The sequence below is a fragment of the Taudactylus pleione genome, unplaced genomic scaffold (assembly GCF_031769625.1).
Source record: "Taudactylus pleione unplaced genomic scaffold, aTauple2 ptg000421l, whole genome shotgun sequence".
Taxonomy (NCBI): Eukaryota; Metazoa; Chordata; class Amphibia; order Anura; family Myobatrachidae; genus Taudactylus; species Taudactylus pleione.
In genome coordinates, this window is record NW_028284823.1 from 1,394,786 (window position 1) to 1,409,854 (window position 15,069).

The window sequence follows — 15,069 nt, forward strand, 5'->3', positions numbered from 1 at the left end:
TTCCTGTTCCTCTATATGTTAGTATGACGTTCAGCCTCGAGACACAGACAGTAGCTTCACAAAGTAATTCTTTCTCATACAAAGTAGAGAAGATAGACTAGAAATCACTGCTTTGTCTTATTGCAGGTTTCCATCAGTACAGTATCAAAGAAGTGTGGCCCCTGGTGAGGATTTACAGGGGTGGTTTCCTGCTGGTGGAGTTCCTCTTTCTCCTGGGCATCAACACTTACGGCTGGAGACAAGCCGGAGTTAACCATGTCCTCATATTTGAGCTTAATCCACGTAACAACCTCTCCCACCAGCATCTCTTTGAGGTAAGAATAGATCAGTCTGCTTTCCTGAAATGGGGAGCTTTGTATGGTCTGTCCTCCGCTATGGGGCGCTGTACGGGCAACAGTCCATTGTATTTACATTAAGGTAGTCTAGGGTTGGTAACTAGACTTTTTCATTTATTGGTTTGTACCTGTTCTGCTTCATCTTTAAATATATTGTTTAATTACATATAAATACATATTTACTGTATATTAGGCAGATGTAATTAATGTTGTGCACAACATGACATCGCTCTGCTCTCTGATTTGGATATTACTGTGTCCAGAAAGGAGCTATGTCACGTCCCAGGCAAGTAAACAAATCAGCAGGAGATGAACTAGTATTGCCAGGCATTAGATTAGTGATACAGACTCTTTCAGCTCCACTGTATGTCCTACTCATGGGAGCCAGTTCCTTCACACATTCACTGTCAACTATTGCAGCCAAGTAAGTCCCAGGTACAAAATGACTTGTGTGCTCCATGATCACCTATGTTATGGGTAAGCATTAGGTCCTAGGGTGCTGAGACGTGGTCACTTTGAGCACCCCCATAGATAGGTCAGTTAAACCTCATTACACTCTCTGCCATTTCTGACTTCAGTACACTAAAGCCAGGGCCGAAACTAGGACTTTTGTCACCAGGGGCAAGACAGTAATTTGACGCCCCCCCTGGTAATTCCCTCTGCAGCAGTGCCCCTATAGTAATGCCCCCTGAGGTAATGCCCCTGTAGTAGTGCCCATATAGTAATGCCCCTGTAGTAGTGCCCATATGATAATGCCCCTGTAGTAGTGCCCATATTGTAATGCCCATATGTTAATACCCCCATAGTAATGCCCATGCTCCCATATTAATGCCCTTGTGGTAATGCCCCTGTAGTGCCCATGCTTTCATAGTAATGCCACTGTAGTGTCCATGCTCTCATAGTAATGCCCCTGTAGTGCCCATGCCCCATAGTAATATCCCTGTAGTGCCCTTACAGTAATGCCCCTGTAGTGCTCATGCCCCCACAGTAATGCCCCTGTGGTAATGCCTCTGTAGTGCTCATGCCCCAATATTAATGCCCCTGTAGTGCTCATGCCCTATTAGTAATTCCCATTATTGCCCATGCCCCCATAGTAATGCCCCTGCCCCCATAATAATGCCCCTGTAGTGCAGCTTATTAAAAAACAAAAATACTTACCTTGAACCCTGCTCCTGCATCCAGAGTCACGTCCGGTCCGCCGGCTGCTCCTCGGAACTATGGGGGAAACGTCATGACGTCTCTCCCATAGTGCCTGTGGGGAGAGCCGGAAGCTGGAGTTCGGGAGAGAACTCCAGCTCCGGCTACACCGTGTCGCTGCAGAGAAGGAGCCGGGTGCCCGCTGGTAATAAATATTACCAGCGGGCGCCCGGCTTGGAGCCTCTCTGCAGCTCCGTGGTGGAGGTCACTGGCACCGGGTACAGCGGCGCACCCGGTGCACGTGCCCCTCCAGCCCCCCCCTAGTTGCGGCCCTGCTAAAGCTCCCCCCCCCCCCCAAATCGTACTATTTTCAGCTGCGCATATGCACCAATACCTCTTAGACATCGATCACCATACCGGCTGAGACGCATTTAATGCTTATGACTCCTTGTGCCAAATGGGACAGCAGATGGAGGGGGCATGTAAGTGCAGTATAGGCGTGTGCAAGCAAATGGCGACCCGTGCTGATCACATGACTGATGCACATACGCCTATTTGGAGGCAAATCACTTACAGGTGTTCAAAATATGAACAGATGATGACTGTTGGTGGCTACTTCCAATTGGCTGTATGCATCCAAATCCCTCCCAGTATCTAATACTATAGTAGCCTACTGTACCTGCTGCAGTAATGTAACATATACAATCTGTCTGCAGCAATGAAGCACATTTCTATTTAATCTGTCATCAAGTTCTGTACCTCTCAGTATGATTGTGTAAGGATTATGGCTGGGTCTATGTTTTTTGGGTCGAGGCAGTCGCCCACGGGATCCTTATTCCGGTGGGGGGCAGTTTCATGCAGCAAGCACTTCTATTGCTCATGGTGCCCTCTCTTCTGGCTGGTGTTGTACGCCTGTACGTGCCACTGTATCAGAGGTGTGTTTGTGCATGGTATATGCGTATGTGTGATATATATATATATTTTTTTTTTTCTATATCACACACACACACACGAGGCGGCATTCGGAGTCCAAGTATCAGTGCAAAAAATGCTGATCATACTTGGACTCAGAGTGCTGCCTCATTTGTTTCTATGTTGTGTGGACGCCGTTCCCTGCTGGGAGGGCACCGGAGCAAGCAAGACGTCTTTATTGTGAGTGCCGGATTGTGTGTGTATATATAATACAACACACAGACACACACAGACACACACAATAAAGACGTCTTGCTTGCTCCGGTGCCCTCCCAGCAGGGAACGGCGTCCACACAACATAGAAACAAATGAGGCGGCACTCTGAGTCCAAGTATGATCAGCATTTTTTGCACTGATACTTGGACTCCGAGTGCTGCCTTATTGTTTTGTATGTATGTTATACTTGTGCAACATCAGATTGCAATTTAGAAAGGTAACAATTATGCTGTCATAGAGAGTGGAGCCTGTTTCTCACATGTGCTATATTACCCCTGATTACATTGTGTGTTTCCTGGAGACCGCTGTGGTTTCCAATGTACATACCCATTAAGTAGTCGATCTCCAAGATTAATATATACATTTCATCATATGCTTTCAGGGTTTCTCTCACCCTTCAGATTTACCCTTTTTGTTCTGGTTATTCTGTACACTTTGGCCTGGTAGATCAGGTGTTCTGTGTCTGGGTTAATGTTAGATCCTAACCAAGCCTTGTACCCCTGTGTCTGTCAGATTGCAGGCTTCCTGGGGATGCTGTGGTGTATCAGTCTATTCGCCTGTGTCTTCGGAACAAATATCTCTTTGCCAATGCAGGTGAATCCACTGATTCTGTATGGCTTCATGCTGCTCTTCCTAATCAACCCCACTAAGACCTTGTACTACAAGTCTCGTTTCTGGCTCCTAAAGTTATTGGTGAGTGTCCTTCTCCAGGCCACAGAATAATTATCATTCTTGTTCATTTGATTAAAACAGCAGCTACCTGGGCCTCTTTCTTTATACTGTGGTGTCCACTTATTTCCACTCTATCACCTACCTACAAGTTTCATAAGAACATAGAGGGGGATGCGGTCATAATCCCAACCGCTGGGATCCTGGCGTCGGCATTCTGAACGCCGGCATCAACACTTAAAATACCGACTGCCGGGATACCGACCGCCGGGACCCCGAACATAAATACTGGAATTAGGGGGAGGGTTAGGTTTAGGGTGTATGGGGAGGGTTAGGTTTAGACACTAGGGGGGGAAGTTAGGTTAGGCTTACTTACCTGGGGGCTTCAGGATTGTAACCTGGTCGGGATGCCGGAGTCAGGATCTCAAGCACCGGCATCCTGTACCCATCCCCGTAGAGGACATGGTAACTCTTCTACTTGGCACATATCTTCTATGGTCTTGTATTACCTTCTTAAATATGCCACACAGTGAATGGGTTTGGGGATGATATGTTGACTTTCAGCATATCTACACGCTCAGAATGTCGAAATACACAATGTCAACACCATACTATTATAGCCTAAAACTAACCCTCATTGCAGCCTAAGCTTGAGAATATTGTTACTGTCAACATTTTGATAATGTCAACACTATGGTTAACGACATACTCTATTCATTACTCAATATGTTGACATTCAGAATGTTGACGTGTTGATTAGAACCCCAGTGAATGTTGTTAGAGGAGATTTCCACCAGTGCTTAAAGTGGTCCTAGAGAAGTGGTGGAACTCATCCCCCCACCTCCTCTGGGCTTTTTGAAAAAAGGACAGTAGGCATGCGTTGAAAAAAAGGGTGTGGTCTCAAAAGAAAGGGACGTGGTTACAATAGTATTCTCAATTTAAATTACGCCACGCACAATCTTTTTCACATTACACTGCACAACGTGCCCGATTCACACTACACCACATAGTAGTGTCCCTTATTCATGTTATGACACACATTAGTGCCCCTTATACACAATACACACATTAGTGCCCCTTGTACACAATGCCCACAGTAGTGGTGCCCCTAATACACATACTGCCCACTGTAGTGGTGCCCCTTACACACAATGCCCACTGTAGTGGTGCCCCTTACACACAATGCCCACTGTAGTGGTGCCCCTTATGCACTGCCCCCAGTAGTGGTGCCCTTAATACAGTGCCCACAGTGGTAGTGCATTTATGCAGAACCCACAGTAGTAGTGCTCCCAGTGTTAATGCCCCCTGTATTAATGTCCCCAATAGTAATGGCTTCTGTAATAGTGCCCCCAATAGTAATGTCCCCTGTAATAGTGCCGTACGTGAACACACACAAAAAGAAACCCCACAATACTTAAGCCCCACTCCTGCATCCGCTGCCGTCCGGTCTGCCTGGCTGCTCCTCGGAACTATGGGAAAGAAGTCATGACGTCTCTACATTAGTTACCGCGATGGAAGCCGGAGCTCACGAGTAAGCTCCAGCCTCCGGCTGCAGCTGGCGAGGCGGGGAAGGAGCCGGGCGCCCACTGTTAATCTCAGAGGGCGCCCACTGTTGTTAATCTCAGAGGGCGCCCGGCAAATGGTGCCTCTCTGCGGCGCCAGGCTGAGGTGGGCTGGAGGAGGCGGAACTGGTTCAGTCTCGAAATAGAAGTGATGGAACGCAATTCTGCCCCCTTCCGGCTCACTTTAACCAATGGTTACAACCCATCCTGGTGTAAGAAGCAAGTTGGCACCAGCCTTGGAAACACCACTGAACAAGCACTGAAGCCCAGAAACTATGCAGTCTACCAGGAAACTGGAGGACTGGTGCCGCATGGGGCCATTCTGGATGTTTAATTGAAGGAGGCACCTGGTAGAATCTACGCTAAAGACATGCAATGATTTGTTGCCTTGACAGAGGTTGCTTATGTGTTTGTGCTTTGTAGTACTAGTACCACTATACTTATGTCTTTCTTTCATCTTCACCTACCACCACATCTAGTTCCGTGTGTTCACTGCCCCTTTCCATAAAGTGGGCTTTGCTGATTTCTGGCTGGCAGACCAACTCAATAGCCTGGCTGTCATACTCATGGACCTGGAGTTTATGATCTGCTTCTACAGCTTTGAACTACAATGGGACAAATCTGAGGGACTTCTCAGTGCAGGTAAAAAAAACAGGCTTCATTTATCTTCTGTCTTCTCCCAAATAATGAGAAACAGGATGCAGTCAGCATTCCCGGCGTGCAGGATGGTGACGGACGAATCCCGACAGCTTTGGGATCCCGGTGCCAGAATCCTGACTGCCAGCATCTCGAAGGCAACTATCTGGGGTTAGGGGGAGGGTAAGGTTTAGGCTCCGGGCAGGGGGAGGTTAGGGTTAGGCACTAAGAGGGGTGGTGTTAGGGTTAGGCATCAGGGAGGGGTAGGGCTGAGGGTTAGTGTTACCTTACTTACCTATGGGTGTCTGGATTCTGACTGTCGGGATGACGCTGTTGGTATTCTGCCCAGCGTCATTCCGACCGCTGGGGTCCCGTAGAAAACCCTGAGAAACATTAGAGATCTCCAAGCCAGGCTACGTAAAAGAAATATGCAATTAAGCCATTCCAAAAGGAAGATAGACTTGTGGGCAATGCTTTATATGGCAGTCTTTTTTTCCTACGTCAGGACAAATATATTTTAGGTGTTAACCGCACTGGTAAGGGGATTTGCTTATATGCTGAAGGACATCCTTTTTTTTTTTTTTTTTTTAATTTTTTTTTTTTTATTGTAGTTTTTTTTTTTTTTTTATCGCAAGGACATTTTATATTGGGTTTTTCTGCAGTTCATGGGGGAAAAGGGAAAGAAAATTTACTAAATTGCTCTATTATATTTTTTCTGCAACAAAATGAATAGTTTTTATGAAGGTTAATTCCTAAAGATGGCTGTTGGTGATTGTCATTGTAAAATCCCTATTATTTTGGTGCATTTCTGTCCATTTGCAAGACCGTCTGCTCAGTCTTATTGTGGCACTCTCCTCCCCCTCTGAACAGCGACCGGAAAGTGTAATACCTATTCCTATGGTGTGCGTGCCGTGGTTCAGTGTATTCCAGCCTGGCTGCGGTTCATCCAGTGCCTGCGCCGATACAGAGACACCAAGCGCGCTTTTCCTCATCTGGTGAACGCTGGCAAATACTCCACTACCTTCTTCATGGTGACGTTTGCTGCTCTCTACCAAACCCACAAAGGTAATCATTGTGTGTGCAGCTCATGTATCGCATGCGTCCTGATTGGAGACATCAATGTGACAGAATCCCTATGAAATCTCAGTGCTAATCACCTCTATGATTTATTATATGTACAGATTGTCTCTGTGATGGATGAAACTCTTCTGTTTTGTGTATTTATTTATTTTTTTATTGCTTTTCCCTATTTTATACAATCGTTTATCACAAGACTTGTCAGCAATTTTTTTTTTCGGTTAACGATATATTTATTACAGTTGATTTATAGAAATTTTTTAAGTCAAATAAAGTGATATCCCAAACCTTTCGGGGTGTTCCAATACTTAAACAAGGAAAAAAATGTTGGTTGTATGCAAGCCATAACTTTAAGCCTTGTAGTTAGGTTGGGTAGTAACCCGTTTCCTTCCTTCTAACTGTTGGAAATCTGAAATTGGGATTTAATGTGACGTCATCGTCCGAATCCATTTATAGGGAAAGATGTGTAAAATTGTATAAAGAGCAGAAGTGGAGACGTTGCCGTAACAACCAATCAGCTGTTAGCGATCAGCTAGTTACTAGTACATTCTGTAAAACCAATGGTTGCATCTGATGGTTGCTGTGAACAATTTCTTTTCTTCTCTGAAGAACGTTTCATTACTTCCCCATAGTGAGCTGCAGTTTGGTGCATTTGTTAATACTTACATTGGCAGTGGTGGGCCCCCAAAAAAGAATTATTCCTCATTGTTGAATGTCACAGCAATAAGGAATACTTTTATGGGGTTTTATATACAGCGCGGGCGTCGCAAAGGTTTACCGACAGCTGTCGTATTGAGTATTTGGATACAGAGTGAGTGACAGTTGGTGTGCATTTGTGGGAGGTAACAGAAAATGGCTAGTCAAACGTGAACACATGGCAAGTGTTCTGAGGGCGCGTCACAGGCTTTGTACGCAGGTTCACTGGCCCCGGTAACTTTGCATATGGCATTTACTTACAGGGCTAAGCTATGTGGGAAGATCTGAGTGACACGGGGGTGAGTTTCAAAGTATGTGCAGTATCTGAGAGCACGTGGTTGCATTTTATGGGAAGTGGAAGTCCGGGTCATGTGCGGCTATTTTGGAGCAAGGGGCAGGCCTGGATGGCATTGTGGGTTCATTTTCAGATGCATCATCTAAGGTTACTGAGGCAGCTTGAGGCTCCTTTTTCTTGAATATAAGGGTAATAGTAGTTTGAGGGCCACACAGCAGGCGTAGAGAGTAGATTGGGGGCCCATTACTGCTGTAGACAGTAGTCACCGTAGTTGATCTAACTTTTTGGTCACCTTCCCAAAAAATGAAATCTTCAAAAGATTGAGGTGATCCAAAAAAATGTTGTTTATGGGGTTTTATTTATGCGAAGCTGAAGCACAAGACTTTTAAAGCATAAGTAACTGTCATATTGTAGACACAGCTGATAAGTTACAGGACAATTATGGTGAAATCTGTTTGTTCCTTTTTCTTGCTGATCGGTGCATTATTGTAAACGTATAAACAGAAGCTCATCCTTGTTCGACTTTGCCTTTCTGTGAATATTGACATGACCTGGGTTTATTTTGTGAGATGCGTCTGTTCTGTAAAATATGTAAAGCAGACATAATTGCACACCTGAGCATGCCTTACACTTGATTGTGCTGCCCTCTAGTGTGAATATAATGGTTAACAGAAAAAAAGTCTTCACCAAGTAAGGCTTGTGCCGCTGACTAAAGTAGACTCAGTCTAAATTCAGGACAAAAAAAGGTAAAAATGGGCGCTGGTCTGACCAGTGACCAAGGATAATTAGATGCACTGCTGCACTCTAGAAGGAATTGTCAACCTTCAAGCAACAAAAGGAAATAATGAATTTTCTAAGAAGTTGCCTTACAAAGAAAATAGAGCGCTGTGCAACTAACAGGAATGATGATTAATCAATTTAATAAAAATAATGCATCATAGTATAATATCCAACATATAAAATATCACATGTCGCCTATTTACACATGATCTTACTAAAAAAATAAAAAACTGCAGCTAAAAAACAAACTTTCAAAAAAATTAATATTTAAATGACACTATTGCACATCATGTAGGAATAATCAGTTTTTTTCCAGATTTATAGGAGTATTCAATATGGAGCAAACATCGTTTTTGCGATGTTTTCACACCAATGACTTCATTTTCGGATGTTTTGGTTTTACACCGTATTGAATTTCAAAGACTCTTCGCAGGTTCAAAAAGTCTTTGAAAAAAAACAGGGATAACTTTTCACCACTGAATAGGTGGCAAAAAAAGTGCAGAATTGGGGTTTAGGGGTGCAGGCTTAAAAAAAAATAGCCTGCACCCCTGGGAATGTCATTTAAAAATAAACTGTGTAAAAAAAAAAAAAAAATCGGGATACCCCTAAAAAATAACTTAATTTTGGAGGTAAAAAAAAAAAAAATCGAGAGCACACTTCTAAAATAGCCAAATTAAATTCAGAGGGGTTCCCAAGTATGCGGCAGGTGTTTTCTTCATTGCGGGAGTAGCGGCAGGTGCGTTTTTGCAGAATTTTTAAAAATCATTCTAGGGACTTGAAAATGGGGGTAAGCATTTATTTTATGTACCCCAAATTTGCTGGGAATAGTTATTTTAACCAAGAAAAAAAATCTTAAGTGCTATTCTTCACCCCTTCTTCATAGACACAAATATGCACCTGCTGCGGCTATTAGAAACCCCGACTTCCTTCAGCAGGTAAAATTGGGGGTATCCACAGTGATCCCCCATGTCTAGACCTCTTTAGGGGGGTCCCTGGAATATTTCCTGAAAATTGTGGTTTTTTGGCGATACTTCCCTTTCCTCCGACTCCAGTTTTCGTTGATTTCTAATTGAATACAGGGATAAAGCGGGCACGCGCCCGATACTTTATCCCCGGGAAACCTGCAATGTGGAGCGAAAAGTCCAGCACAGACTTTTCGCTCCCATATTGAATACCCCCCATAGTCCCTTACATCACCTGAATATTGAACTATGGGAATTCCCTTTGATATAACTTATGCTGCTTCAGGTGGAAAACGATCTCTGTGACAGACCTCTTATTAATGGCACACCTGCTGTAGCTTGTGAATCCAGCCACTGCTTAGTGATCTTTCAATAAACCATGCCTCTCTTTCCCAGATGCTTAAGCAGACTCTGGCCCTCATTCAGAGCCGGAAGCTCTGAGCAGAGCGCTCGCTCTGAATGAGGGCCGTCCTCCATAAAAATGGAGCGTCCTCCTGGACGCTCGTATAGCTGTGGGTCACCACCTACAGCCTATACGAGCGTGCAGGTTGATGGTCGCGATGGTCTTGACCATCGCGACCATCGCCACTGCGAGCCGGAGCCTGCAGTTGAGTTTCTCAACCGCAAGGCCCGGAGTGATTTTGGCTCTATCAGAGCCAAAATCACTCCCACTGACATCACTAGTGATGTCAGTGGGCCGGCTTCTGACGGTAGGCGTTCCCTTGGGAACGCCCCTGTCTGGGAGGCACGCCGCCGGCACGCCCACCAAAGGGGGCGTGCTGTCAATCAACATCGACAGCACGCCCCCTTTGATCAGACACAACGAGCGAAGGAAAGTCCTTCGCTCGTCGCGTCTGGCGCATGCGCACGACGGAGCTCCCTCCGTCGTGCGCATGCTCAGTGCACACCATCGACCCACTTGCGAGCGGGCAGCCGCTCGCGAGTGGGTCTGAATCAGGCCCTCTGTATGGAGTGGATATTAAAGGTGCGTGTACATGGGCCGATTTATCGTTACGATATGAACGATAATGATATCGTTCAACGATATATCTTTCATTTTTTATTCAGTGAACGACCAACGATGTGCGTTCCCGCATGTATGATAAAGATATCTTTGATCGTCTATACATGCAGGCCAATCTGGGCGATATCGTCAACTTTGCCTGTTCAGAGATGTGGCAGGATGACTCACTGAAGGATATCTTTGAACGATATATGAACGATATCTTTAAAGCCGTTGGTGGTAGAGATCGTTCCGTGTGTATGCACCTGTTATAATAGATATTGGATCCTGCTTTGCCTGTCTGCTGATCTCTCTCAATCACATGGCATGATAACAAAGTCCCATACGAGAGGCATCCACTTTTCTACTAATTAGTGCTGGATCCGTGCTCAGCGGCTGTGTCTCAATGAGTGGGGCTCAATAACACGTTTAGTCTAAATTCATACAGTTAAAGCAGCAATGGAAAATAAATCCCTGTGGTAGACTTTAAGTAGCTTTGTACTTACCTTTGTCCTTGGTTTGTTTCTTCACACTGCTAATGATGATTGATAATTATACCCTTTTGTCCACAGTGTCATATGACTAAAATGGTAACCATGGTCACATGACACATGTAGTATGGCTTTGCCTACTGAGGCACAACGGTCATTTCACAGCGAGAACCTTCTGCTTCCTTCTCCCCCCCCCCCCCCCTTGCCATTACATGACATGCTGAGTATTTGTGTCTGTAGCAGATTAGGAGGGTAATGTACTGTAGGTAGGCTCTGAGTTTTCAGAAGCGGCACCATTTTGGTGATCTCAGCTTCAAATTTAAAGCAGCGATTATTTCAAATGCAAAATCAGGCTGGGTTTGCCATTTAAATGATTGCCACTTTAAATCTGTGGCTGAAAACACTGGAATTGTGCTGCTTCTGAATACTCACCCGATTCTACCCACCCCGCCCCCTCCCTGCGTCTGACAGCCATTCTTGTTTTCTGATAGATTTTAAAAAGGACCTCATGAGCAGAACAGCTAAGATTTGCGGACGCATGCTTAAATGTTACTTAGCTTGCTATTTAAATGGGAAAATAAAACTGTGGGATTGCATTTTTAAAGTGAAGGGTTTTAGCAGGATTTTGTATATACTGTACATCAGTATACAAACCAGGGATAGGGGTCTTGGCTTGCCTATTCTGAACTACTTATAGAATTGAGTTAAATGTAGTTTAAGTTGTAACTGTTAATCTTAATTGTCTAATTTTTAGCTCAGAATCACTCGGATGAGAATGTGTTTCTCTACCTATGGATCGTAAGTTACATCATCAGTTCATGTTATACGCTAATCTGGGATTTAAAAATGGACTGGGGCTTGTTTGACCGGAATGCAGGGGAGAACACCTTCCTACGAGAGGAGATTGTGTACCCACAGAAGGTAGGAGCTGGGACTTTCTGTTGGGACGTATAGTCTGTGGTCGTTTTCTCTGCTTTCTCCTTGTCTGATCATTTATTTTATTTGTTCCAGGCATATTATTATTGTGCAATCATACAGGATGTTATCCTCCGTTTTGCATGGACTATACAGATCTCTCTCACATCATTAAAACTTCATGATAATACTTCAGATATAATATCCACTGTTCTTGCTCCACTTGAAGTCTTCCGGTGAGTACGGCTCATTGTCACACAGATTTTATCTCTGGTATAAATCCCTCAAAAGCACACTAAAAACGTTTGTTCTATATTATTATTATTATTAGGCCTTACATTATTTATTGTAGCGTCATTGCATAGGAGTAACACACAGAGAAATGCACAAGTACAAAATAGAACGGACAAGAGCATGATTTACATATGTACATTATTACAGTGCTCCAATCGCACAATTAGGTAGAGAATGCAGGGCTGCTGTAATTCTGCGTGAGGGGCCGATGGTACTTTGTGTATGGAGATTTGCAAGGTATTCGTAATCGCGCTGAGCCAAAATAAAATGTTGGTCTCAGGGACCCCTGACTTTTTTTTGTGTCCCATCTAAATTAAAGTTTTCTGTAAATCTAACAATTTAGCAGCTACAGCCCATGAAGCATGTAGCAGATGACATTGGCCCCGATAGGACAAAACAAACACATTGGCCCCCACATGAAGAAAAATACACACATTGGCACCGATGGGGCCAATGTGTTTGTTTTGTCCTAACAGGAAATAATTGAAACACTAGCCCCCACCAGAAAATAAAACAAAACACACTTGCTCCGAAAAAATTAAACACATTGATTCAAATTCAGCCTGCCCTGTTGTGTCACTGTATCACTGTAGCATGAGGTGGCATGCAGCTACATGAAGTCATGGCCATGCGCCAGGATCGGGCTGCATCTGAGTCACCTAGAAAAGTCCAGCCCTGCCAGGCTACAAGGATGCAGCGCGGTGGGTGCAGGCAGGCTCACATCAGGATTTGTGGGGCCCAGTATAAATTAAACAAGTAGGACTCTCCAATCAGCGAGACACAGATAGGGGGAAGCAGGCATTTGCTCACAAAGACTGGGTGGGCAGAAGCATATATGTGGAGGGTGGGTAGAAGGGGGATGGGCAGAGGCACACATGATGGCATGCAAAGGCACATTTGGAGGTTAGGACAGGCGCACGCGGGGACAGGCGCAGGCAGGGGGCGGGCAGGCAGAGACGGGCGCAGGTGCACGCAGGGGGCGGGCCGACCCTGGGTGCAAGTCCTGGACTGGTGGTACCCTACTGCAGCCACTCTGCCTCAAGCCGGCCTGGAGCACCAGTCACCCGCTCCCCATTAAACCCCCACCCACTACCCCCCTACAAGTGCAGGGGCCGTCGTCATGCCTGGTCATATCCCTGTAGTGCCGCAGCATGACATCCAGTAAAGGCGTCAGAGGTCTCTGGCTGGCCTGACTCCACTTCTGCTTTGTATTGCCTGCAGCCGGACCAGGGTCATCTTTTAATGAGGAGCCAAGGATTGGCCGGGGCGGAGCGCCTCCCTGGGAACCCTCCCATTTTGAAAAAGTGAGTCCCCGGTCCTCTTTACCGGGTAAAATATGCGCTCTAGCACGTATTTGCGATCACTGGTATAACGGATGTGAGTTAGCGGTAGTAGGAGGTAGTGGGCGGCTCTATGCTGGCAGTGCGACAGCATTGCGATTGCCTTCATTAGCGTATTTTTGCAGCAGACCGTGCGGTTACGGAGTTGCGATCGCAATATTGATACTTAATGAATCAGGCCCTGTGTTCCTGCAGGGCTGCATTGAGAGTTGTTGTGGAACATATAGCTTAGATTACAGTGCGTGCAGCCTACTACTTTGTATGCTTATATATTTATAGTGTCTCTCACATACAGATGTGCCCTTATACACCTAGCCTCAATACAACATGTATTGTATGATGCCTGGCACGAGTTAGCTGCATTTAGTGTTGTATTACAGCGACCTTTTCTTTGCAACTTATTTGCACTACAGATAAATCATAACACCAGGTACCGGGCTGCGACTTTGGCTGCACAGGAATTAATTTTAAATATGTAGAAAGTCGCAGATAAAGCACAGCGGTAAAAAAAGTTGCTGCTACTGCATTGTGGCATCTCATATACAGATTCAGACTAATCTGCACACACATGTACAAGTGTTGCTTAAATTAATCAGTGCAGTCTCGTTAAACGGTTTTGTCAGATCGCATTGTGATTAAGAGGTGTTTTGGGAGAAAGACACTCATAAGATGCTTGGCGCAAGCAGAGTCGCATGGGACCTGGTGCACTGAGAAGGACTGTGTGGCGCGACTGCTGCAATAGTGTATGAGGACACTTCTTTACATACTGTTATTATCATATAGCGCAACAAGGCTTCCTCAACGTACATAAACAGATGAACAGAAAACAAGAAAACTGACTTACAGTACAAGACAATGCATGACGAGTACATGGTTCGTAAACATTGCTGCATCAGTGGTCATAACACTCAAATAAGCAGCAGAGTGGCAGAAACCAAGGGTTAGTTGTCGTTGTAGGGAGTATGGAGTAGATGCTAATATGAGTAAGGGAAGGAAAATCACAGGAGAGAAGAGGGTCCTGCTCGTGAACGCTTACATTCTAAAGCGGAGTGGCAGACACAGGGGTCTGCCGTCATCTTGGCCTAACCTGAATTCATAAGATTTGTTATGTTTTATGCGTATGAATATTGGTTCAGCTCACAAAATGGTTGACTCATCTCCGTCCACGCAAGATTTTTCTTCTTATTTGGTGAGGTGTAGGGCAGCTTCTGTTCTTCCCGCAGGAAGCCAGTCATGGCTGACAGATGTTATGAATAAAATGCTAGGACTATCCTGCAGGTGAGTTTGATTTTGTCATGTTACTATACGTGTGCTTCTACATGGTGTCTGTCAGCCCTGACAGGCTCATGACGGTGAATATGAGCTGCAATGGAAGATTGGAACAGCTGCCAGCCATACACTAAATTGTAAAATATACTTATATGTGGCTATACCCTTTGTCATCGTTTCACACATCTATCCTATTGTGAAAGGGTTAATGCCCAGTATCTGATACCTTCATGCAGTGGCGTAATTTCATCCCAGTTCCTTGGAGAAAAGATAGATGTTGGCCAGTGATCCAAGGAGTCTTAAGTAAAAGACAGTTCAGCTTACTTCAGTCTCCTTCGATCACTGGCTGAGTGATTCAAGTAGTCATAAGGAAGGACCGTCCCCACCTCAGTGCTCAGCCTCAGTCAGATTACAGTCCAG

At 45.0% G+C, this 15,069-nt stretch overlaps 1 protein-coding gene across 1 annotated transcript in view; it reads left to right on the forward strand.

The window, feature by feature from the left end:
* The window catches only part of XPR1 (xenotropic and polytropic retrovirus receptor 1), a 124,618-nt gene that overhangs the window by 103,895 nt on the left and 5,654 nt on the right, over positions 1 to 15,069 (forward strand). The window contains exons 8-13 of the mRNA XM_088447154.1: positions 127 to 314; positions 3,174 to 3,353; positions 5,371 to 5,533; positions 6,398 to 6,592; positions 11,586 to 11,752; positions 11,843 to 11,982. Of these exons, the coding sequence (XP_088303280.1) occupies positions 127 to 314; positions 3,174 to 3,353; positions 5,371 to 5,533; positions 6,398 to 6,592; positions 11,586 to 11,752; positions 11,843 to 11,982 (1,033 nt within the window). The remainder of the gene's footprint in view (positions 1 to 126; positions 315 to 3,173; positions 3,354 to 5,370; positions 5,534 to 6,397; positions 6,593 to 11,585; positions 11,753 to 11,842; positions 11,983 to 15,069) is intronic.